Here is a 23,781-nt window from a genome sequence, read left to right on the forward strand (position 1 = left end):
ATGCCAATGCAGGAGATCGAGTTCAGACCAATAATGTAGCTTCAGCATCAGCCTCCAACTCCACCTGAACTGGTCACAAGCAGCAACCTGTACAGGAACAATCGCCAGTAATTTTGAGTCTTGCTCAGCAACGCTGGTCACATTTGGAAAGAAAATTTAAAAAGAGGGGGAAAACCCTGTTCATTATAGTGTTCGATTTTTTTTATTATTGTTGTTCTTATTTAACCTTGTAAAATAGAAATTCAAACCAGTTTCATTGTGTGCTCACTCTGCGGGCCCTTTGGGGCAGGGGAAGAGGTGGGTGGGAAGAGGGGAAGTGGAGCAATAGAACACACCAATGTCTCTTCCCATGACAATCTTCTAATTTCAAACAATTGCTGTTGTGTACTTTAGAATCAGGAATCTTATCTCATGCCCTCCCACAACAGAAAGGAGAACCCTCATTCTGCTGAAGCTCCTTTTTTAAGCCTTGTATTTTTAAGTGAAGTTTCAACTTTTGGTGTAGTGCACAACTTGAATTTGGTTGGGAGCTTAGCAGGAGTTGCTCACCGCGAAGAACATACCCAGGAGACCTTAACTATCTTTGAGTTGGGATGCGGAGGAAGGAAAATGTGAGGTCTAAAATACACTGAATTGCCAAAGCCAGGGGAGGGGTGGGGCGGGGCGATTGCTGTATGAATAAAGCTTAAGGGCAAATCTTGATCTTAAATTCCGTTCTAGCATTGGAGAATTCTGCAGATATGTATGTTACATATACACACACAGACTATCGGCTTGAATGAAAAATGCTCATTCACCTACCGTAAAGATCCCTGAACATTAAAGGTTCTGTAAAGCACAAAAGAGCCCATAGTCAGTCACTTGCATTCTTCAACAGGTGGGAGCAAGTGGACCCTCCCTCTAGGTGCAGAAAACAGACAGGAAGCCAGGGGAGAGGTACTTCGGCACCTTGACCCCCATCTTTTTTAAACTCTAAACTGGCTTCTTTCTCAAAGAAGCAAACAGGAAAACAATTGCAGGGTTTATAACGTGAATGGACGTAAACCTCCATTGCAATTAGAGCTTTCAAATCGACACATTGTTTTTAGGTGATTCTAAAATCCAAATCTAGAATTTGTATTTAATTTCACCTTTTTTTTTAAAGCTTCCTTCTTTCTAATCTTTATTTATTGATCTTCCACAGTTGCTGTTGTGACGCTTTCACAATGGTAGTATATTAATGAGTAGACAAATCAGTTTACTTGCTCTTGCTGACTTATAGAAAGCTAAGTGTGTGTGTATATATGCACATATACATATACATATATATATATATTATAAATATATACATAGATACAGTGCTGCTTTTTATTTTTTAATCTATAATTGGTCTGACTGAAGCAGAAATGCCTGTTTCTAGTGTCTGTGTTCTGGGTTATTTTGTAGTGGCAAAAAGTCAAGTCTCTCTGTTTTTGAAGCGAAAGCAATACTTCTTGAAAGGCGTTAGGGAAGTTGCGAGAAGGAATGCCATTGCTGCCGGAGCAACGGAGACAGGCTCTTTACGTCTCGCTTTCCACTTGGATTGAGAGATGCGCTCACCTAGCCTTACACTCATTCAAATGAATCTCAGTCATCTTGGTGCTTGTGAGAGTTTATTTCATTGTTGAATCTTTTGAAACATCATTTGCTGATTTGGCCCGGGGGGAAACTCAGCATTATGCAGATGCAGCCACCGAAAGGCAACAGGGCCTTCTCTTTCTTCTCACGTTTATGAAGCTGGGTCTGAGAGTCTAATCTGATTAAAGGTGCTTGTCAAGGAGGGAGCTGTGGGGCTGTCTCAAAAAAGGATGAACAGAAAGTTCAGATACATGGTTAGTAAAATAGCTTCAAGGGGAATGGGTATGGAACCCATATTTGTTTAAACACTCCGGTTTTCTATAAATGAGCCTCTGGTGAGTAAGGCCTGGAAGGGGATCTTGCTGCAGGAAAGGAGCCTCTAGGTGTCTTCCATGTTGATTTATAGCCCTCGCGATCAGAGCTCTTGAGACACTTGAACAAGCAGGAGGATGACAGAGAGAAAACTCAGTTTGCAGTCAGGAGAGCAGGACAGTCTGGGCTCAGGAGAGAGATGGTCGTGTCTTAGGATTTGCATTACTTTCTGTTAGTTTGGCGCTAGCAGGGAAGAAGAATGAAAAGCGTTAATTGTTTTTTTAAAAAATTGTTTTGTGTGTGTATGTGTGTGTGTATGTGTAAACTGAGATCCTGATGGTTTTATTTTCTCGAGGATCATGGCGGGACTGCAGACAAAATTTTATACAAATCTAGATCCAGGTGTTTCAATACCATTTTTGTAAATAAACAAGACAAAAGCTCCTCACCAAATTCAAGTTTGTACATTAGTTGTTCTTAAAATTTTGAGTTGTATTGCTTTGTATGTAAATATGTGGACCCAGGAACTGCTGTTAATGAGCAAAACGTTACCATTCAGGGCAGTTAAATCTGTTTTAATAATCAGACAAAATGTAGACGAGCTTTTTAAAGCCATATAGTTTTAACTCTGTACAGTAGATAACCGGCCTGTATTATTGTAACAATAACTCTAGCGATGTATAGTATATCTATATAGTTTGGAGTGCCTTTGCTTCCATAATTTTTTTTATTTTATTTTATTCCTTTTTTGTACCAGATGTCTCACACATGGAAATATTTGTTTCCCTTCTTTTGAGTTAGTTCATGTCAGTAGTATAATTAAAAAGAAAATTCATTCAATTTTTATTTTTTATTTTTACTTCAAACCATGGCTTTGTTCGTAGGCGTTTAAAAGTTTCTCTCCCTTGCCCACAATAGCAGTGACCGGTTTCATTTTACGTTTGCTATCTTGGCATCTAAGTGGCAAGTTTACATTTTGCTCGTCTTTTCCCAGTACGTTTGTCCAGAGTTACTTGTAGACAACAGCTTCTAGCTAGGAGCTTTAGTTTAGTCTTTGTTTCTGTAGAGGCAAAATAGGGCTTTGCAAAGAAGCTGTCATGGAATGGGGGTGGGGGCAGCAGTGGGGTGGAAGAATTGGGGTCTCACTCACTCACACATCCTTTCTGCTTTTTTTGGCCAGAGATTAATCTGTGGTATTGAGAGTCTGTAGTTGTAGATTATCACTTGCCCTCCCTCTCGCCCTGAAGTTTTATTTTCTTATGAAAGTCATTTTGAAGTTGACCTTAATTTCTGTGCCCAGCACAAAGGCCTTGCTTTGAAAACTCTGCTCACTTGTGTGTTTGACCTTGTTAGTATTCCACGTGAGATTCTCTTCTTCGGTGGCAAAATGCTGAACTTTTTATCAAACCAAAGGTTGCTGTTTTGTTTTTGGCTTTTTGTCTTTTTGTAATCATCTTGTGTTCATTCCAGTAAGGCGGAGGCTGCACTTTTTCTGGTGACACAAAGGTCAGTGATAGCATTTTGTTTCTGACACTCCACTCAGAAGTCTGTTTTCGTGGCTTGTTTTTAAATGAAGTACCTTAATGGTCTCTTGATCTATCCTTTGTCTGCATCGCAACACTGCATGTCCCTGAGATGGCATTAACAAGATTCTGTGTCCCCAGCTGAAAGTCAATCAAGACACTCTCTTAATTTTGAAGTCCCTTCCTTTAAACAAAGGGGTGTGTGGAATCAACAAAGATTACTCTGAAGTCATCTAAACTGATACTTGAGCATATACTTCTTTTTATAAATAAGCCAAGTGATGGTGAATGTCCGTAATTAGTGTTAATTTGAAATGTTCCCAGATTAGTAATGCTTCTTAAGAAATGCTACCAATAAACTATTATCCATTATAACTCCCAGCCACTAGAGGTCAGAGCCAGTCATGAAAAGCACAGTTTAGTATGTAACCCAGGACCTACATTTGCCAGGTGTCTACATCAGAAAGCCTTTGAATTCCCAATATTTCTATAGAGGCTAATTCCTCGCTTCATTTGTGACAAGGCAATAAAAGCAAAATGAAAAGGCGTAATAAAGACTTGTACCTAAAGGGTTAGCTTGAGATACATATTTTCCTTCCTTGTGTTGTTTGTTCTTGGTTTTTTTTGGGGAAAAAACAATTTATATATATAAATGAACGTTTATATATATAAATAATATGCTTGCCTGTAAAATTTGCGTTTGTTACTATGTTGCTGATAGATCACTTGGGCTTGTGCACACAATTACCGTGATCACTTCCATCTTAAAAGCAGAAAATCTAAAATCTATATATAATGGACTGTGGGTTGTATACAAACTATTGCATACACGTACAAAGCTGTCTTGATTCAAAGAAGAAGCAAAACATGTATAACATTATTACTACTTGAATGCCTCTGTGACTGATTAATTTTTTCATTTTAAATATAAACTTTTTTGTGGAGAGTATGCTTAATGTTTTATTATTTTGCCTCCTCCCTTCTGCTCCTTTGTAAATACATTTTGTTCTGTGTGACTTGGTTCGGAAATAGTTAACTGGTACTGTAATTTGCATTAAATAAAAAGTAGGTTAGCCTGGACATGAAATTTAAAAATACAAAGTGTGTGGTCTTTATTTCAAAACTCTTGAACTTTTCTGTATCCCACCTCCATTAAAAGTCTCTTCTTCTTCTGCTCCTATTCACCTTTTTCCAGAACTGTTCCTCACCCCGCCCAACAAGGGGGGTTTGGCTCTTTATATAATAAACACAGGGAGCTAGCATGTTTTCTTAAATGGTCTGTATTAATCTGTGATACTTTTGCAAGAGATAACAGCTTCTGTCTTCCACCAAACCATTTGATTTGATGGAAAGGAAGAGGAACCCTTGGACAGTTATCATCCTAGATGACCCTACTTTATCTGCAAGATGTGCTGAGACATACTATAATGCACTTCCTTTCTTTGAGCCCCTGAGTCAATCTGGTGATGGTGTGAAGAGTTTATAATAACCATGTCTTGTGGGGCTGTTCCTCCAACCAATCGGCACGTTGCTATCTCTGAGCTGGGTTTCAGTCCTGGATAATGTATGTATTCAATGTGATGTCTGTTTGCGCAAAAGAAAATTTCTTTTTCAAGCCGAATGACTGGTCAGATCTATTCTGTTACTATACTAAAAGGCTAGATGCAAGGTCATGTGACTACTGCTTCAATAAATTAAAAAAATATATTGCAAAAAAGACTCCTCTTCATTTTTATTAATCGTACAAGCGACAGCCAGGTTGGGGCAGAGCAGAGCAGAAGTTGTGGGAAGGCGGTTGACGTCATCCTGGGAGGCTGGCATTTCCCATTTTCAGTTCTTAGACGGCCAATAACAAGAGTCCTTGTTGGGAGGGAGGTGGCAGCCACCCCTCCATTGCTTCTGATTTTCTCCCTGTTGCTTCACCTTCCCACCCCGACCTGCTTCTGTTTGCCCTGGCTCTCCCACAACTCTTGCGTTCTCTGCCCATATCCTCCATCTGGCTCACAGGCAGATTGGGAGAACAGATGCATTAGGAGGAGGTGTTACTCCTTGTTTGTAGACCATCTAGGCCAAAAGGTGTGGACTCCTCCAACCCAAAGGACACTCCATTTCATCCCTCAATGCACAGCAGTCCGTGGTTCTAGAACAAGGTGATGGTCCTTGAAAAGAACAGACAGCCCAAGGTGGGGGAGGTTCAAGTGCCAGCCAGCCTCCCTTCAGAAAGCCTTGAAGTTTCAGCAGTTGTCCCTGAGTGTGTCATGGCAAGCGATGCCCATTGTGAGCTTTCCACAAGCTCCTTTTTGCTGCGCCTTGTGCCCTGCTACCCTGAGCTGGCCATGCCTAGGACCTTGGACTAGTCTTACCTTCCTATGCCCTCTCTTCAGGAAATGGCCCCTGTCCTACGAGCCACTGTCCCAGTGCCAACCCAGTCATTCCTTGGACCAAAGCTGGAAGATGACAGGCCAGCAATATGTTCCAGCCCTGACTTCTTTTACTCCATCTCTTCTAGTGTGCCCTATTCCTGTTCTGTCTTTCACAAGAACATCCCTCCTTCTGCAGATTCCTTACTTGCTTCTCTCTCTCTGGTTTCCTTTGCCCAAGTCTTTCCAAGGCTGCTGGAGCTTGAAGAGGAGACAAAGAGAGGTTGTAGGGCTTCTCTGCAAGACCTTCCCTCTAGTCCCAGAGTTTTGGTAGTTGGGCGTGATTTATTCTATGATGAGAAGATACAAGACTTCCAAACTCTCCTGTGTGCTGTCTTTTCCCCACAGCTGCAAAAAAAACAACAGGCCTAACCCTAAGCTTTGGGGTGGCAAATGTATGTTTTTTTTGAAGTATCTCTCTAATTGTTCTGCTTTTCTTGCAAAACTCTTACTTTTCTTGCTGCCAATTGGATTTCAAGATTTTAACGCTGCAGTCTATGAAAATATTTAAAAAATTATTCTGCTGTTGCTCTCGGTTTGTTTGATATGGTAAAGACAAAGATGTTTTAGAAAGAAAGGAGGGCACAATGCAAAAAATGGGGGGAAGACCTCAGAGGTGAATATTAGTCCAAGGTACTTCAAGCCTTTTGCTGGTTCCTCAGGGGCAACTGGAAAAGCAAGATATACAAACCATCAGCAATGAATAATGAGAATTGTAAAACTCATTGTAAAAAATACACATCATTATGAAACAATGTGCAAGAGTTTGCATAATGGGTCTTAAACATGAAAACACCTCATTAATGAAACTTCATCCGATTTCTCCTAAAGAATCCCTATACAGTTGTACCTCTACTTACCTATCCCTCTGGATACAGAATCTTCGGGTTAAGCCGGCCATGGCAAACCCAGAAGTGTATACTTCCAGGTTTCGCTGCTTGCGCAGAAGCGCTCAATCATGCTGCGCACATGTGCAGAAGTGCGCCTCTATGAAATTTTTGGGATGCGAACGGACCCCTGGAACAAATTAAGTTCGTATCCAGAGGGTCCACTGTAATACTATAAACATCAGATTTATGGCCCAATTAGACACTATCGGTTCACACAAGAGAGGTACAAACTCGAACTTAATAAAAAATACTCAACTTACAACAGCTGAATTCACTTGGAAACATATCTGTAACCCTGATCAAATAGTTCTCACAAAATCTGTTAAAAATCCAACCCAAGGGGAAGCTTCATATTAGCTATGTAATGACAAGTAATCCTTTCCATTCTTTCCTGCAAGTAAGCGCCATTGACCACAGTAGGACTGAGCCAACATGCATAGAAACAGGCTGCGTATCCATTCAAAGGACAACTGTTTTCCACACTATTTCAGAATTTCTGAGACTTCACTGGAGCCCAGGGCAAGCTTTCTTGCCCCTGGGGAAGAAACGAAAAAGTTCTTTGACCAAATTGGGGGGGGGGGGGAGGCAGAGAGACATATGGAAGCATCACTCTGAAAACGGGCAAGAAAAAAATTCCCAGGCAAGTATCGGCAACCACCAACAAAAGCCCACCCCACCCCCCAACTTGGCTGCAGGTACATCCACTCTGCTTGCTAAGTGATGGAACAGAGAAAAGCAAACAATTCAAGTGATGGCTACAAAGAAAGGCCAAAGCTTCCCTGAAACCAACCTTCCCCCCCAAAAAGCCCCAGGATGGGCCTTCTTGTGCATAGGTGGGACCATGATGCCTCATGAGCAGGACTGGGAAGGAACACAATTCTAAGCATACCTTATTTCTTTTCCGTTTCTTCACTGCCTGAGGGGTCTGTACCTTCAGGTGGCATTTCAGGCTCTGTTTGACTGTCTGGAATCTGGGGCTCATGCGGCTCGTGGGACTCGTGGGGCTCAGGAGCGCCTTGTTCTTCAGCTGCTGCAGGAGGCAGATCTGCACTCGGGATTGCTAGCTGAGAAAGCTCGACACCAGTGGCCTGTTGGAGCTCAAAGAGCTGTCCCACGGTCGTCTCTGTAGTCCCATGGATGATCTGATGAGCTGCGTGAATGTGCTTTCTCTGGGACTGTCTCACTGTGCAGGAGAAAGTGGTAGATCCAAGGCAGGCCAACAGTGAGAATGGTGAATCGGGCTCCCTTATCTCCCACATCATTCTCTTAACTCGGCAGGAGACAGATGTGCAAGAGAAACTTCCCGACCAAGGGGCCAGCCTCCGCTCAGCTAAGTCAGCCATGGTCTTCCAAAACAAAGGGAAACCCTGGAAAGCAAGAGCTGCTAACATCACCAGCAGAGACTCGGGTGGCTTGCCAAGTCCACCCTTTGAGAGACTCCTGTGACACAGAAATAAAATTCTGCCAGAGCTGGCTCCCACACTCATTTCAGAACAAGGATGGGAAAATGCACCCTGGATTACATTTGAAGAAACAGAGGCCCCCAGGGGAGGGCCTTCTAAAGGTGGCAGAGAGCTATGCAAAGGAGATCTCAAAGGAATTAGAGCAAAATAATTAAAAATGGCAGAGGCAGAGGACACTCCTATACAGGAATCCCCCACTGCCTTCTAGGACGGTAGTGGAGGAAGTGCGCAGGCATGGAAAGGCTCACACTGCAGCACGAGCCTCTTCTTTTAAAAGGAAAAAAACATATCCAAAATTTATGGTAAGACACAAAGGTAAAGGCCCCCTGGACGGTTACGTCCAGTCAAAGGCAACTATGGGGTTGTGGTGCTCATCTCGCTTTCAGGCCAAGGGAGCCGGCGTTGGTACACAGACAGCTTTCCGGGTCATGTGGCCAGCATGACTAAACCGCTTCTGGCACAATGGGACACCGTGATGGAAACCAGAGCAGCACACGGAAACGCCGTTTACCTTCCTGCCACAGTGGTACCTATTTATCTACTTGCACTGGCATGCTTTCAAACTGCTATGTTGGCAGGAGCTGAGACAGAGCAACGGGAACTCACTCTGTTGCGGGGATTTGAACCGCCAACCTTCTGATCGATAAGCCCAAGAGATTCGGTGGTTTAGACCACAGCGCCACCCGCATCCCCTTTTAAGACATAAGTAATCTCGGGAGATAAGCAAGCTGTTCACACTTCCTACCTTTCTCCTTGATGGCCATTTTCCTCACTTCGGGGATCAGGAAACTATAAACCAGCTCGGCCACAATTTCTTCAGACTGAAGGTGCGTTCGACTAAAGAGGAGATCATTTGTACAAAAGGTTATATTTTTGTCATTATCTTCATTTCCTCTCTCATCCCAATTCCTCCGCTCTTTTTTGTTTCACATCAGGAGGGTTTTTTTTAAAAAAAAACATGAGGAACAGTAATATTTGTGCACGTTCTGTCAGTGAGGACACTTCCTACATGATGGGAAGGGGCGTAAGACCAGATCTGACAGGAGCGGGGCAATGCCTCACTTCCACACCGTGATCAGGATGGGCGCTACTCCAGGGGACGGGAGGACCTGCATTTGCTCTCTATCTTTCAGGAAACAGGAGCAATGCAGGATCCGGGGCAAATGGAGGAAGGAGAGGCATCTCGCTGGTGTGAAAAATATATAATAAAATATATACGAGCTCCATGCCCGAGTTGGAACAACTCTGTACAAAGGAATATACACAAACTTTAAAAGTTTGCAATATGGTACAAAAACCACAGGTGGGCACAGAGAACTGCTGTTCACATCACACTCACAGTGAAATACGTTTTGAATCTAGTTCCTTCCTAGGTTAGATGGCCCTTTCAGATCTTTTTTTTTTAGCACCTGCTCGGCTTTAAGTGTCACAGCATCTCACACAGACAGCGGAATTCGTCTGTTGCAACATCAGGAGAGTGTCTTGTGGCACCTCAAAGAACAACAGATTTACTGTGACACACACTTTTATGAAGTGCACTTTATTGGCCAAAGGGGCTCTAGTCCACAAACCTTTATGCCACAATAAAATCTACCCACTGAGCAATCCGCAGGGAACCAAAATATTACACTTTGCATGTAGTCGGCAGGATACGAACCTGCACAAAAATGGTTAAGACTTTAAGGTGCCACAATACTCTATATTGCGATATATACTGCTGTTCCCTTGAGAATCTATACCGTGTTTCCATTTCATAAGCGATGTCGTTGATTTCCACAGCCACTCTTTGAATCTCTTCTCTAGCTTGTTCGTCAGCCGTAGTCTCCATGCTGTCCAGGATGACATCTTCCAGGTAGGAGTCAACTGTACTCTGGTGCACCTTAACAACCTGGAAATAGCCCCCAGCAGAATCTCCTTCTTAGCACCATCTCATATGATGAGGGAGCACTAATCATTTATAGGTCAGGGGCTTCCACACTAGCCCCTTGGTATACCATTTTACAGTGCGTTCAAATGATGTTTCCAAATTGTAGACTTCCAGTATTTTCTGCATTTTATGCCCCCCTATCTTGCAACCCCCCTAAAAAAAGATTTGTAGTGACTTTTAAATCATGCAATGCAATTGTATTAGGTCCCAGTCCAAAGGGGGGGGGGGCTATGAAGGCTTTTCACATCTTGTACCTTTAAATGAAACACATTCGCTTTGCGGCTGCACCTGTTTTATTGATTCTGGCTGATGGATTAGTGTGTAATTTCCCATTAAATAGCCTTTTTTCTGAACTGCCTCATTTCATCTTATTTCCTGGAGGGGCAGGGGATTGATTCTTTAGCTACCGATCTCTTCCCCTTTTTAGTTGGTGCCGCACCCCAAAGAAATTGACATGTGTCAATTAACAGGCTGTTCAATGATAAATTTCTCAAAAATCTGCCAGCCCCAGGATCAACTGGAAGCAACAAGAACAGCTGACTGGCAAGCAATATACTTTTAAGTCGCCAATAACCTCTGCTGAATGGAACTTACTTCTGAGTATACATTTCAGAAGCTCTTGGCCGGCGGGGGGAGGGGGGAGGCATTTCTAGTTAAAATACCACTAGATTAAATGCTGTGTAGAATCACAGTTTTAATCACAATTCCAATTTATTGTGGAAAAGCATCGCCTCTCCAGCCCTAAAGGGCTTTATTGTGGAAGGGACTGATGCGATTCCAGCTATTGTTTTCCTATAGCCAGTCCAATACATTTGCTACCTGAGGCCAAGGTGGTGGTGGTTCTTCATTTCCAACCCACACAAGCTCACTTCCATATACGCAATGGGATAGGCTCCTCCTCTGCACGTGAGGTGGCAGACTAGGTTAGGGGCCTTCGGAGAGGCTGTATGGCTTACCCAGTTCTGTCCTCCAAGAGAGGAAGACCTTGAGGGGAGAGGCTCAGAAGGAGTCAGCTGGGAGCTTCCCCTGCGGCTCCCCTCCCAGAGCATCTGCCACCTGAAGACTTTGCCTCACTTGGCCTAATGATCATTGCCAGCCAACCCAAGCTGGGAGGAAGGGTGAGATATAAAAATCAATAACACAAAGCTCGCTTTTGCGTTTGCGTGACTAAGTTTTCTATCTGCAGATTTAGTTTAGCGCATATATGTTCAGCCAAAGGATCAGCTGTCAGGTACGCAGAATGGTCAAGAGTTTACTCCAAAGTATGGAATGGGTACTCTGTGACAGAATCTAGACATTATGATGATGACCATTTATTGAATTTATATACCGCCCTATACCCGGAGGTCTTAGCGTGGTTCACAGAAAAGATCACAATAAAGTCATACCTCATGTTACATTTGCTTCAGGTTGAGCATTTTCAGGTTGCTTCCAGGTTTTGCCGCTCACGCATGCACAGAAGCGGCGAATCATGACCCATGCGTGCGCAAATGCGCAGATGCAAGTTGCGTTCTTTTCTGGTTGCGAACGGGCCTCCGGAACAGATCCCGTTCACAACCAGAGGTACCACTGTATATAAAATAAAAACAATAACGCCCTCCCCCTCAAAAAAGAGCCACATTTTAAAAGGATGTCAATCAGGTCAACCAAAGGCCTGGTTAAAAAGGAACATTTTTGCCTGGCGCTTAAAGGTGTATAATGAAGGCGCCGGGTGAACTTCCCTGGGGAGAGCCTTCCACAGACAGGGAGCCACTGCAGAGAAGGCCCCGTTCTCGTGTTGCCCCCCTCTGGACCTCTCAAGGAGGAGGCACAAGAAGAAGGGCCTCAGAAGGTGACCTCAGGGTCCATGTCGAATACTGGGATGAAACACGATGATACAAAGTATGCTACCTATGCTCCCTTGACTGTGAGAGCCCTGCACATCCCCACCCCCACAGCAGTCTAGCTCCCTCTTACCCTGCAGAAGCAGTCCTCTACAAATAATTCCCACAGGGATAGCACACTTGACTCAGTTTACTTACTGTGCAGGTATCAGGACAAACTTCAAGCCTCATGACTGGGACTGCAGTCCCCCCCCCCATACCTGTCTAAAGATCTCATCTTCCTCGCGCCTGCGCCGCTCCTCCACTTGCCGGCGGCCGCTCTCCTCAGCTTCCCGAATTCGGCGTTGCCTCTCGGCAAGCATAGCAAAAGCGTGGATCCTCCGTTCGTCCTGGAGCCGAATCAGCTCTTTGGAGAGGAAGTCTAGCATGTTGGAGAGGGCTCTGCCTTCCACCCGAGCCAAGTGCTTTTCCATGAGAGACATCTAAATGCAACGCGGAAGAATTATTCTCCCTTATAGAAAGCGAGTTACTTTTTCCACAGGAAATGAGCTCCAGGCCTGAGCATCAGAACCCAGCCTTGAAAAGATTATGCACGCTATTTCCAGAGACATGAACGTAATCTGGAATAGTGTGCTGCTGCTGCTGCCGCTGCCCTGAGATAGGCAACGTGGTGCCCTCCAGGTGTTGCAGGGCTGCAATTCCCACACTAGTTGGTGGTTTGGAGCTGATGGGAGTTGGGAGTCCAACTACACCTGCAGGGCCGGGGTCATGGACTGGCTGGAGACAGGAATGGTGGGAGCAAACAGCTGGAGAACTCCCAAAGGAAGAAGGGATCCATTTCACATGTACTCCTGGCAAGCCAGGTGCCCCCCATCTTACATTTGTGCAGCTAGTTATTTCTGCCCAAGTGCAGAACCTAGACATTTGTCCCTGGTGAAATTCATTTTGTTAGCTTGAGCCCAGTTCTCCAATCTGCTAAGGTCATTTTTAAACCCGGTTCTGCCTTCTACAGCATCAGCTACCCCTCCCAGTTTGGCGTCAACTGCAAATTTGATGAGCAACCCATCAATTCCTTCATCCAAGTTGTTTAGAAAGATGTTGAACAACAATGGGCCCAGGAGAGAACCTGCAGCGAAGCACTTGTCACTTTTTTCGAGGATGATGAGGAACCTTTAATGAGCGCTCTTTGGGTTTGGTCAAGCAACTAGCTGCAAAGCCACCTAACAGCTACCTCCTCAGTCGGCGTGAGTTGCCTAACGTGATGACTCCAATGACTGGCTAACCCAGCCATCTTGTTCCTCTGTGTAACACTAGCATACAAAACTCCGAGTAAGCCCTATCTTGAACAAAGCACTCACTACGAGATTATATTCCTCCCTCACATGACCAAATGCCGTCTTCCATCATAAGCTTCTGTTGCACACATTGTTGTAGGAGACAGAAGGGAAAGACTTTAAACAAGATACTGGTCCACTGCCTCTATGTTTATGGCCAAACCTTGTGTTCATGCAGATCCCGTTGCCTCTGCAGGGCCAATGTCACTTGCTTCTCCGCCTTCTTCAACAGTTGCCCGTCCTCCTGAAGCGCATGAGTGGTGCGCAACTCGCGGATCAGTTCCAGTCGCTTTTCCTTCCCTTCAAACATCTGTCAGGAAGTCAGAGGGAAGGAAGGAATGAAGATGCAGCTTCGCTGAATGTTCTCTCCCACCAAACTTTATTGCTGTCATCTCATTTTTTAAAATATAAATTACCTCAGTTTTTACACGGTTTTATAAACAAACAGAACAAGTAAAATACAACTAAAACATAAATATAGCCACCTACTCCCTCATAAGAGAATCATTTCTCCAGGTAGAGAAACAACCTATGTTAAAGAACCAGGCTAAGCTTGTCAACACAGGGAAACAAATCTGAATTTATGGGGAGTGTTCTGTTTCCCCTTCAGAGTCACAATATCTTTAAAGAAAGGAAACAATATATTGGGAAAGGAATCACACTTGCTTTTCCTGTATTTGACAAGTTAATTTTTGCAGAACCATTAATTTCCACACTTTGATGATCCACTCCAGAGAAGGAGGGTGGGGATCCTGATCTTGACTGTGAGAATAAACCAGGAAAGGAGATCCTGGTGTTCAGACAAGGGGTCTCCAGGTCTGGCACTAGGCAAAAGCACACGGGTGGTCTTTATCAACACAGCTGTGTGAAATGTCCCCAGAAGGCAAGCAGGAAGAGTGCCGCTGCCCTCAGCTCCCGCTTACAGGCTTCCCAGAGGCATTGGCTGACCACTGGAAGAACAGAATGCTGGACCAGGTGGGGCATCAGCCTGATCCAACCAGGCGCCTCTTCTATTTATAATGAATTTCTCCCTAGTAACTGACTCAAGTGTGTCCTAAATAGATATGTGAGGTCAAGGGATTCATTTTCTCTAAAGCCCAGCAAGGCAGCTGAATAACTTAAAAACCCACTTGAATCTAGCCCAAAGAAGGTACTCTTGCTTGGGGGAAGAAATATCATCATTCCAAAACAAAATAAAGGAGGATGGTTGAGCCGTCTTCTTATTTCTCCTCCTCCCTGGACTGCAGGCTTACTTAAAGTTAAAGGGTAAAGGGACCCCTGACCCCCTACCAGTGAAGGTCCATTGAAGACCTACCAGTGAAGGTCCAGTCGTGACCGACTCTGGGGTTGTGGCGCTCATCTCGCTTTATTGGCCTAGGGAGCCGGTGTACAGCTTCCGGGTCATGTGGCCAGCAGGACTAAGCCGCTTCTGGCGAACCAGAGCAGCGCACGGAAACGCCGTTTACCTTCCCGCCGGAGCGGTACCTATTTATCTACTTGCACTTTGACATGCTTTCGAACTGCTAGGTTGGCAGGAGCAGGGACTGAACAATGGGAGCTCACCCCGTCACGGAGATTTGAACCGCCGACCTTCTGATCAGCAAGTCCTAGGCTCCGTGGTTTAACCCACAGCGCCACCCGCGTCCCTTCTTACATATTTATTAAAGATCCACCCCAACTCTTCTCCCAGTGCAGCCACCCACCCCCCACGCCCCAGTTTCTCCTTTCCTCCAAGATTCTTGTGCTGGCCTATCAGCACCTTTCTCTCATTATTTTGTTTTTAATCTGCCACTAGAGGCTTAAGAAAAGAAAAGGAAAACCAAGAGAATACCATATTCTGGATAGCTCTGCCTCGGATTAAGCTCTGCAGTGTAATCACAGCTAGCTCTCTCTCTTCTTCAATCTGCAAAAGACAAGAAGAGTTTGCCATTGCCAGCTGCTTTGTTGCAGGACGACACTCAGGAAAGGACATCGCTGAATGAGCTGTAGAATATTACCTAGATTTCGGAGAATGTGGCTCACATTTATTGACTTTAATCCCCATATACCAGCCTAGTTGGTTTACAGATATGGGGGGGGGGGGGGCAGAAGGGAAGCACAGCAATGGAAAGATTGGGGCATTCAGATTTTTAAAGCACAAATCTACCCTAAGGATGCTTAGGATCCTTAGAGGATCAGGAGATCAGGAAGACTCTAGCATATCCTTCAAGTGTCTCAACTTTCCTGGGACATCCCGGACTTACAGAAGCCACCCCAGCTTCTGATTTGATCCCAGACTGTCCCATTTCCCCACTCCAGTGCTTGCACTCTGCTTGCACTCTGGTGCAAGTCACTTTCTCTCCTTCCTTCCCGGACCACCATCACCTTGTCAGGTTGTGCCCCTGCCTGCCTTTGACCTCCCACTTGATTCTGAGCTCTCCAACCCTCTATTGTGCCTTGGAACTTGATCTTCTGCCTGGTCTGATTCCGCTCTTGTCTCTGACCCTTGTCTGCCTGTCATTATTTCTACCTGTTGCCTTTTCTGATCTTTCTCCACCCACACCAAAACTGCAGCCAAGGCCCTTCAGAGTGTCAGAAATAGTCCACCTACCAGTGAAGGCACTTCCAGCGTTGGAGTGGGAGGACGAGCGGGGATCTTGGATATCTTCTCAAGGAAACGAAGTGGTTTATGCGGCTCCTTAACCTTTTTCTTTCTGTCTTGCAATATCTGGAAGAGAAGTTAGGAGCATCGGAGGAACTAGGCCTAAGTGACCTGAAGAGCATCTCTTCACTATTCTTCTTTTCTTAATTCACCCCAAAGACTGTTGCAGTTGTACAAAACATTTATAACACCTGCTCCATGTTTTACACTGGCACTATTCATTTCACGTATTTTCCCAATCTGCTAGAAAGTAATGGGATACTGAGGGGAGGCTGGGAAGGAGAAGGGAATGAAGAAGGATGGTATGAAGGTAAAAGGATCAACAGAAGTTGAATAGCAGCCTGCAACCTCTAAAAATAGATGATACGGTTTCTCCTCGGCACAGGCATGCCAGGTTCCACCCAGCATTGTGGGGGCCGTGTGTGTGTGTGACGCACCTGCATGACGTCACATGTCGCTGCTGCAGTGGGAGGGCAGATGGAGCGCCCTGTCACAGCACACAACACGTCTGGTCGCCCGGCCAGGCACTCACAGTAAAAATTTTGTGGGTGCCATTTGTGGGATGTATCATCACTGAAGCAGTCAAATACAATTCCTGTTGCCTAGAGTAGACACACACTGGAATGTTGCTCCAGACAGGAAGGCATTCTGGTCCTACTCGCTCCGGAGCCTCCTCCCCCTGTGTGTGACCAGGTAGATGGGCGCGACCCTAGCAGACCCTACCAAAGGGCTAGTGACACAGCCATCTTCCTCTTTTCGCCTTTTTCCATTTTCTCCTTTCGGACGCACATGGCTTATCCTTACAGGCCTAGCTCAGACTTCTTTTCTCTACAAATGTAACTGCAACTACAAGATAAAGCCTGCCTTCAGGATACTACTATGAACTGAATGTAAGTAAACTTTTAAAGAAGACTGCCGTGTTGTTCTTATTTTTAAGAGGGAAATAAAGGGGAAATTTACCAGGAACAATCCAGTCTGGAGAAGCCAGACTGGATTGCTTAACTTAAATGATTCTCACGAATCCATCAACTAGCTTCCAGCAATGTGCAAGGAAATGTGCTCTGCTCCTTGCTCACTAGCTTGAGTGAGGAGGGATAATATTTAATCAATATATCCTCTCCTACTTTCCACAACATTCCCACAGCCTTGACAGCCAAGATGGCGCCTGTGCCTCAGCACACAGTTTTCTTGCCTAGAATGGCCTAAAGCTGGTATTCAGGAAGCAACGCAAGAGACAGATTCCAGGTAGGAAGAGTGCAATGGCCTCACTGTACCTGGTAAACCTGTGCCAGTTCCAATTCTAGTCTAGCCGACCGTTTAATAAACCCATCCTTAGTGGTGGTGTTCCTTTGGGGAGCTTCAGTTCGGGGCTGAGTGACCGAGTCAGGAAGAGATGCCTCCAGCTCAAGTAATCCTAGGAAAGAGAGAAGGCAAGCATTGGTTTGGGGCGGAAGCGGAAGTGGAGGAAGAGCAGAGAAATTGGAATGGGGATGAAAGAGAATGACTCACTTTGATCCAATGTGGCCTTATCAGGCACAGAGATTACAACAGAGCACATGAAACTGACCTTCCCCTGAACAGAAAGGAGATGACGTCTGCATGTCCTTTGTAGCTTACGTGTGTCCAGGAAAAGGGAAAATGGACTAGAAGATTTCCTTAGCCTGACTGACCTTGATAGGTGTTGAGAAAGGGGTTCTTCACTATGAAACGGTCGGCTCTGTTGTCTGGAAAGTAGCCAATTCTTGATAGAGGAGCATAAGGCTGTGAATCAAATTCAGTGTAGTCCCTGATGACATTTCTTTTATCCAGTTTTCTTTCCACATTTTTCCCCTTGGCTATCAGTCTTCGGATTGCTGAGAAGGAATTTCAAACAAGAGGCACATCTAAATGAAAATCTGTATCAGCTTTCCATAGCTTGGGAAAGCAGACAGTGGTATAGACTTTCTGCTCCATTACCATTTCCTTTACCTTTTATATGTTCATGCTGAATTTTTTTAATTTTTTCTTCTTTTTCTTGCATGAGGTTAAACCAGTGAGCATCCAAGCGAGTGACCATCAGTTCATTGCGGTTCTCTTCCCTTTTCCTCAGCAGAGCCTTTAAGAGTTCCAGTCTAACTTCTTGCAATCTTCAAAAAAAGAATAGGAAAAGAAGAGGCTTCAACAGATCTCAAACACTACTGCCATCCTTGTTTAGATCAGACTTCCTCATCCTTGGCCCTCCAGATGTTTTGAGACTACAATTCCCATCATCCCTGACCACTGATCCTGCTAGCTAGGGATCATGGGAGTTGTAGGCCAAAAACATCTGGAGGGCCGAAGTTGAGGAAGCCTGATTTAGATGATTTACCTATAACAAATGTTTCTGGTTTTTTGTTCCAAATATCCAGTGCATATTTTTATCATGCACCTTTTATAATGGCTTGCAGAACCAATGACCCAATAAAATAAATGCAGCCTGCCAGCTATGTTTGGTGGCCACGCCCACAAACATTTCCCGCTAATTAAAAAGAAGCAGCTGGTTGTCAAGAGCCTATGAGGTCCTTTCAAGAGGTGGCAGGCCTGAAATTTAATTTTGGCAAATCAGATATGATGTTTTTAAAGATCCCACTGGGGGAGCAGTCTAGGATAATGAGGGTTTTCAAATCCTGGTACGCCATACCAAACTTAGGTCTCTAGGGTTCATGGTGACAAAGAATCTAAATCAACTATACACCACTAACTATGGCCCAGTTTGGAAACTAAACTCTAGGGACACCTGCACACAGAGGACCATTAACTTATCCATCATGGATACGATGATGATGATGATGATACTAATAATAATTTATTATTTATACCCTGCCCACCTGGCTGGGTTTTCCCAGCCACTCTGGGCAGCTCCCAACAGAATATTAAAAACACGATAAAACATCAGACATTAAAAACTTCCCTAAACTGGGTTTCCCTCAGATGTCTTCTAAATGTCAGATAGTTGTTTATTTCCTCGACATGTGATGGGAGGGCGTTCCACAGGGCGGGCGCCACTACCGAGAAGGCCCTCTGCCTGGTTCCCTGTAACCTCACTTCTCACAATGAGGGAACCGCCAGAAGGCCCTTGGTGCTGGACCTCAGTGTCCGGGCAGAACGATGCGAGTGGAGACGCTCCTTCAGGTATACTGGGCTGAGGCCATTTAGGGCTTTAAAGGTCAGCACCAACACTTTGAATTGTGGTTAAAGCGATGGTCTCCTGAAGTTACTGTTTCTGTTCAGAACCTGTTTTGGTTGCTTGTTTTGAACTTGAGCAGAGATTCCTTGGGACCATGGGCTATGAAAATAGGAAGGTCAAAATGAAAGACTTACTCCTCTATTTCTACTTCCCGGAAGGCCCACTCTTTCCTCTCCATTTCCTCCATCATCCTCCGCCGCTTTGCAATCTGTGTAGCATCGCTGAGCGGGGGGAGCGTTGCCTCCCAGGCACGTTTCTCTCGGGCTCGTTCAATCACTTCCACTTCTGCTTGGGTTGCTGGAAGACCCCGTCCTTCAAAGGGCAGGAAACAAGAAGAGTGTATAGCTTATTTTTTACGAATGTGTTATGATTTATAAACCATAATGCAAAAAGCTGCCTAAACGGAAGTATGAAAAACACATACACTTCTGAGGTGGCCAAAAGCCGGTGTTTTTTCAAAGTGACTAAACTGCAGGTGCTCTCATTACAGTAATCATGATAAGACTCAGGTTTCTCTTGCAGAACTTGGCCAGTAAACTAGAGAGGCTGCTTGGTCATCGCTTGTACGTAGCTGGGATAACAGAAGATGTGAGCATATTTTCTGCTGCTGTAATGTTAATTAAGACAAAAGCAATTTGCACTTTCTGCTGCCCTTCTGTACTGCTGCTGCTCTGATAGACTTTGAATCTGGCGCCAGATGAGAACATTTTATTCAGTCAGGCTTTCTAATTAGGCATTAACTCTGGGTTGTAAATTGTTTAATGCTAACTCTGATATAAAGCACGTTGTTGTTCCATAGAGCCACTCCCAACATAAGCGGGGGGGGGGGGGAGTTTGCAGGCTCATGCCCCACCTACATCCTCGCGGGGCTAGTTCAGTCCCGTGGGACTTGGGTATCCCGGGAGTCATCATTCACCACGCCAGCCAATCGGTGGGACAAAGTACTAATCTTCCTTTAGCCACTAGCACAGGCAGGAATAAGAAACCTGACATTATTAACAAGTTAAAATCAATGTACAGTGCAAAAGATTTAGCTTTTCCTGCATTACTAGAACTGCTAAAAACCTGCTGAGCCTAACTGAGGAATTTATCACCAACTCAAATGCTCTGGTAATAGATCAGGGAACTGGGTCCATTTCGCCTGTGGAATGTGGGAGCAAACTCATCTTCTAACAGTCAGGAAATTGTGTCTTTGCTTCATGCAAGTCGGAAAGAACCCTCATACAGTGGTACCTCAGGTTAAGTACTTAATTCATTTCGGAGGTCCGTTCTTAACCTGAAACTGTTCTTAACCTGAAGCACCACTTTAGCTAATGGGGTCTCCTGCTGCTGCCGCGCTGCCGTGCGATTTCTGTTCTCATCCTGAAGCAAAGTTCTGAACCTGAAGCACTATTTCTGGGTTAGCGGAGTCTGTAACCTGAAGCGTCTGTAACCCGAGGTCCCACTGTCTAGTGATCAGTCCTTTGCTCAGCTCACCCCAGGTCAGTGTGACGAGGGTCAGGAGCTCAGGGATGGAACCTGGAGGCACCACATATTCAGGGCTGTAGGGATCTGTCTGAGCTTCGCCATCCCGGTAATCCGTCTGTGTTCCCACAGTTCGTGAAATGAGATAAGATGGCTTGTCCCTGGATTTCACCTTCTCAATGTATGTCTCTGGCCTAAAAAGCAAACGAGAGCAAAACAATACATTTCAAAATGTTTTCACCCACTTAAAATGAAATTAAGGTCGTTGTTGTTTTTAAAAAACTTTAATTTTTATTTTTAAAAAAGTAGACCATAGTTATTGAATTTTTTGCTATTTTTACAACCAAGCGGTATATAAATTTTATGAAACAAACTATTTTTGGATTGCCTTGTTTATCACATGTTTATATTACCAATGTACAGCGGTATCTCAGTTTTCAAACATCTCCACTGACAAACATTTCGTTTTTTGAACGTCGTAAACCTGGAAGTAAATTCTTTGGTTTTCGAAAATGCCTCAGAAGTCAAACACGCCACACAGCTTCCGTATTGAGTTTTCTGTACTGAAGTTTTGGTTTTTGTACGTTTCGGAACTCGAACCGTCTTCTGGAACGGATTACTTTTGAAAACCGAGGTACAACTGTACAATGTCCTCAAAACAATCTTGTGAGGTAGCTTCTCTGAGTGAGACAGTTTTCCACAACCTCTTACCCTCCAGATGCTACAACTCTCCTTCAGCCCCAGCCAGCATGGCCAATGGCTGGAGAAGATGGGCATTGTAGTATCAGGTTAGGGAAAGCTGGCATGAGAGTACCCAAGTTGCTTGACAGCTAAGCAGAGATTTGAACCCAGGTCTCTATGGTCACAGTCCCACACTCTCAGCATTGTACCGCACTGACAATCTGTTGAGACCTAAGGTTCTTTTTGTTTGCTATACAACTTTTACAGTCATAATGTAGTACGAAACTCTCTGGATGTGCCACTGCGGCTTTTCCAGGAAGTGCTACCTGAAACTATAATAGCAAAAACACCCCTTCAGCAGTTAATGAAGTAGGCACAACTCCCTCCCACCCCCACAAAAAAATTACCTGAAGTCCCCACCCCACAGGAATTTGCTTCCTAATTTGTCGAGGTCTAACTGGAGCTGTGAACTGGGGCGGCATCTGCATGCATTCCACAGGGTCAGTATAGGGACTGGGAAGTCTGTGTTTCCCTCCTGATCTTTGTCAATCATTTAGTCAGCCAACCAATCAATGATCAGATAACTAAGAACAGCCAACCCTCTCCTACGGGTTTCTTCCTTCCTTTCTTTTTTTGACTTTTCAATACTAGAAACATCAGCTTCTTGAAAAACAACGGGATCACAATGTGAGCATATCATTACTTACTTTGACATTGCATAGACAACATTTAGGGGCATCGGCTTATGAAAGGGGATGAAAGGTCTGAAAAGAGAGAAAAGTGAGTTTAGGCGAACTCAGTGAAGCAAACAAGCAGAACATTTCCTCAGTCAGCACAGCTCTCCTAGGCTGCTTGGTCCGTTAACAAGCTTATTATTTAGCTACCTTGCAGTTGTAATGGACACTTTTCAGTCACTATTCTCATATTTAGAGGTAGGATATTGCTTAAGGTGCCTTTGAGGGCCAATTTGTGGTCCTCCAGGCCTTTCTGTCTCGCCCATGAGACTCTCCCAGCCACGCCCCCGCTCAGTCTATATCCTTAGCAAGTCCTGCTCTGTGTCCTCTGGTGACGCCTCTTCCTTGCCGGGATGGAGGCATGTGGGTGTCTAACATGATATAGATTACAAGAGGTGCTTCTTGTGATTGACAGCCTTCACACACACATGAAATCAAACGATATGATCAAGACACTCCCATGCCTTGGGAAACTGAAAGACAGAAATGTCCTTTCCACATATTTTGGTGGAATACTCATTTATTTGGTCATGATAAAAACACGTATTGCAATCGAGTATGATTTGCTCTGTTCAGTTCCCACCGTTCAAAATACTTCCAGCGATTCCTTCCACCAACATCAGGATCTTCGTATTCAATTCTTGGAATCTGAAGTGAGGGTTGAGATCTAATTTTTAAAAAAGAAAGTGTGGTAAGAAACTGGTATCTCCTGCTAGAATACAATGTACAAATTGGGCACCTGTCTAAGAATCTCCTGGAGGGAGAGTTGTTCCAGACTCCCTTGGTTATTATGTAGATCATTTTCAATGGGACTTTTGGCCCAAAGTTGGGATGGAACCTGCCCTGGTCACCCAGAGATGGTCAGAGATGTGTCAAAAGATGCATGACCCTCTTGATCGTCCTGGACTTCTCTGGGTGTGCAAAACACTTTTTAAAAGGCACTACTTCTTTCTAGAGGGACGCAGGTGGCGCTGTAGTCTAAACCACTGAGCCTAGGGCTTGCCGATCAGAAGGTTGGTGGTTCGAATCCCCGCAACGGGGTGAGCTCCCATTGTTCAGACCCTGCTCCTGCCAACCTAGCAGTTCGAAAGCATGTCAAAGTGCAAGTAAATAAATAGGTACCACTCTGGTAGGAAGGTAAACAGCATTTCCATGCGCTGCTCTGGTTTTGCCAGAAGCGGCTTAGTCATGCTGGCCACATGACCGGGAAAAACTGTCTGAAGACAAACATCGACTCCCTCGGCCAGTAAAGCGAGATGAGCACCGCAACCCCAGAGTCGTTCGCGACTGGACTGGACTCAGGGGTCCTTTACCTTTTTTTAAAAAAAAAAAAACCTTCTTTCCAGAGGGTAGACCTCAGAAAGCAGTGCTGGGAGAATAATGCACAGCCCCTATTGGGACCCACAGAATTCTATCTTTTCCCTCATGCTTTTCACCATCTATTCTAGCTGAAATTCTTGGGTAAAGATGCACAGAGATTGAAGCTACGGAACCAACATTATGCTAGTGACACCTAGTGCCCTCTCACACTTACATCATATTCAGAGAGGCAGCAGAAACACTAAACTTTGTCACTTGGGGCTGAAATGGAAATCAATCCAGGCAAGACTGAAGTGCTGGTCTTTGGTGTCCTTCAGTCTTGAAATTAGGCGGGCAGCATGTTATGGGGTTTGACTCCCTATTAATAGGGATGGAGAACCTGTGGTTTACCCAGTGTTGGACTACAACTCCTATCATCCCTGACCATTGGCTGGAGCTGATGGGACTT

At 44.7% G+C, this 23,781-nt stretch overlaps 2 protein-coding genes across 4 annotated transcripts in view; one reads left to right on the top strand and one right to left on the bottom strand.

Moving 5' to 3' along the window:
* The window catches only part of GSK3B (glycogen synthase kinase 3 beta), a 63,369-nt gene extending 58,221 nt beyond the window's left edge, over positions 1–5,148 (top strand). For both annotated transcript variants that reach the window (XM_083481875.1, XM_083481876.1), the window contains one exon: positions 1–5,148. In XM_083481875.1, coding sequence (XP_083338001.1) covers positions 1–68 — 68 coding nt within the window. In that variant the 3' untranslated portion in view covers positions 69–5,148.
* CFAP91 (cilia and flagella associated protein 91) overlaps positions 5,139–23,781 on the bottom strand; it is a 24,900-nt gene continuing 6,257 nt past the window's right edge. For both annotated transcript variants that reach the window (XM_083481724.1, XM_083481725.1), the window contains exons 4-18: positions 22,597–22,680; positions 21,987–22,043; positions 20,611–20,792; positions 19,269–19,446; positions 17,898–18,055; positions 17,600–17,782; positions 17,204–17,343; positions 15,879–15,995; positions 15,120–15,191; positions 13,452–13,598; positions 12,215–12,436; positions 9,944–10,092; positions 8,950–9,041; positions 7,631–7,924; positions 5,139–6,519 (exon numbers count right to left, since the gene is read on the bottom strand). In XM_083481724.1, the coding sequence (XP_083337850.1) occupies positions 7,632–7,924; positions 8,950–9,041; positions 9,944–10,092; positions 12,215–12,436; positions 13,452–13,598; positions 15,120–15,191; positions 15,879–15,995; positions 17,204–17,343; positions 17,600–17,782; positions 17,898–18,055; positions 19,269–19,446; positions 20,611–20,792; positions 21,987–22,043; positions 22,597–22,680 (2,074 nt within the window). In that variant the 3' untranslated portion in view covers positions 5,139–6,519; position 7,631. The remainder of the gene's footprint in view (positions 6,520–7,630; positions 7,925–8,949; positions 9,042–9,943; positions 10,093–12,214; positions 12,437–13,451; positions 13,599–15,119; positions 15,192–15,878; positions 15,996–17,203; positions 17,344–17,599; positions 17,783–17,897; positions 18,056–19,268; positions 19,447–20,610; positions 20,793–21,986; positions 22,044–22,596; positions 22,681–23,781) is intronic.

The sequence above is a fragment of the Podarcis liolepis genome (assembly GCF_965112155.1).
Source record: "Podarcis liolepis genome assembly, chromosome: 17".
NCBI lineage: Eukaryota > Metazoa > Chordata > Lepidosauria > Squamata > Lacertidae > Podarcis > Podarcis liolepis.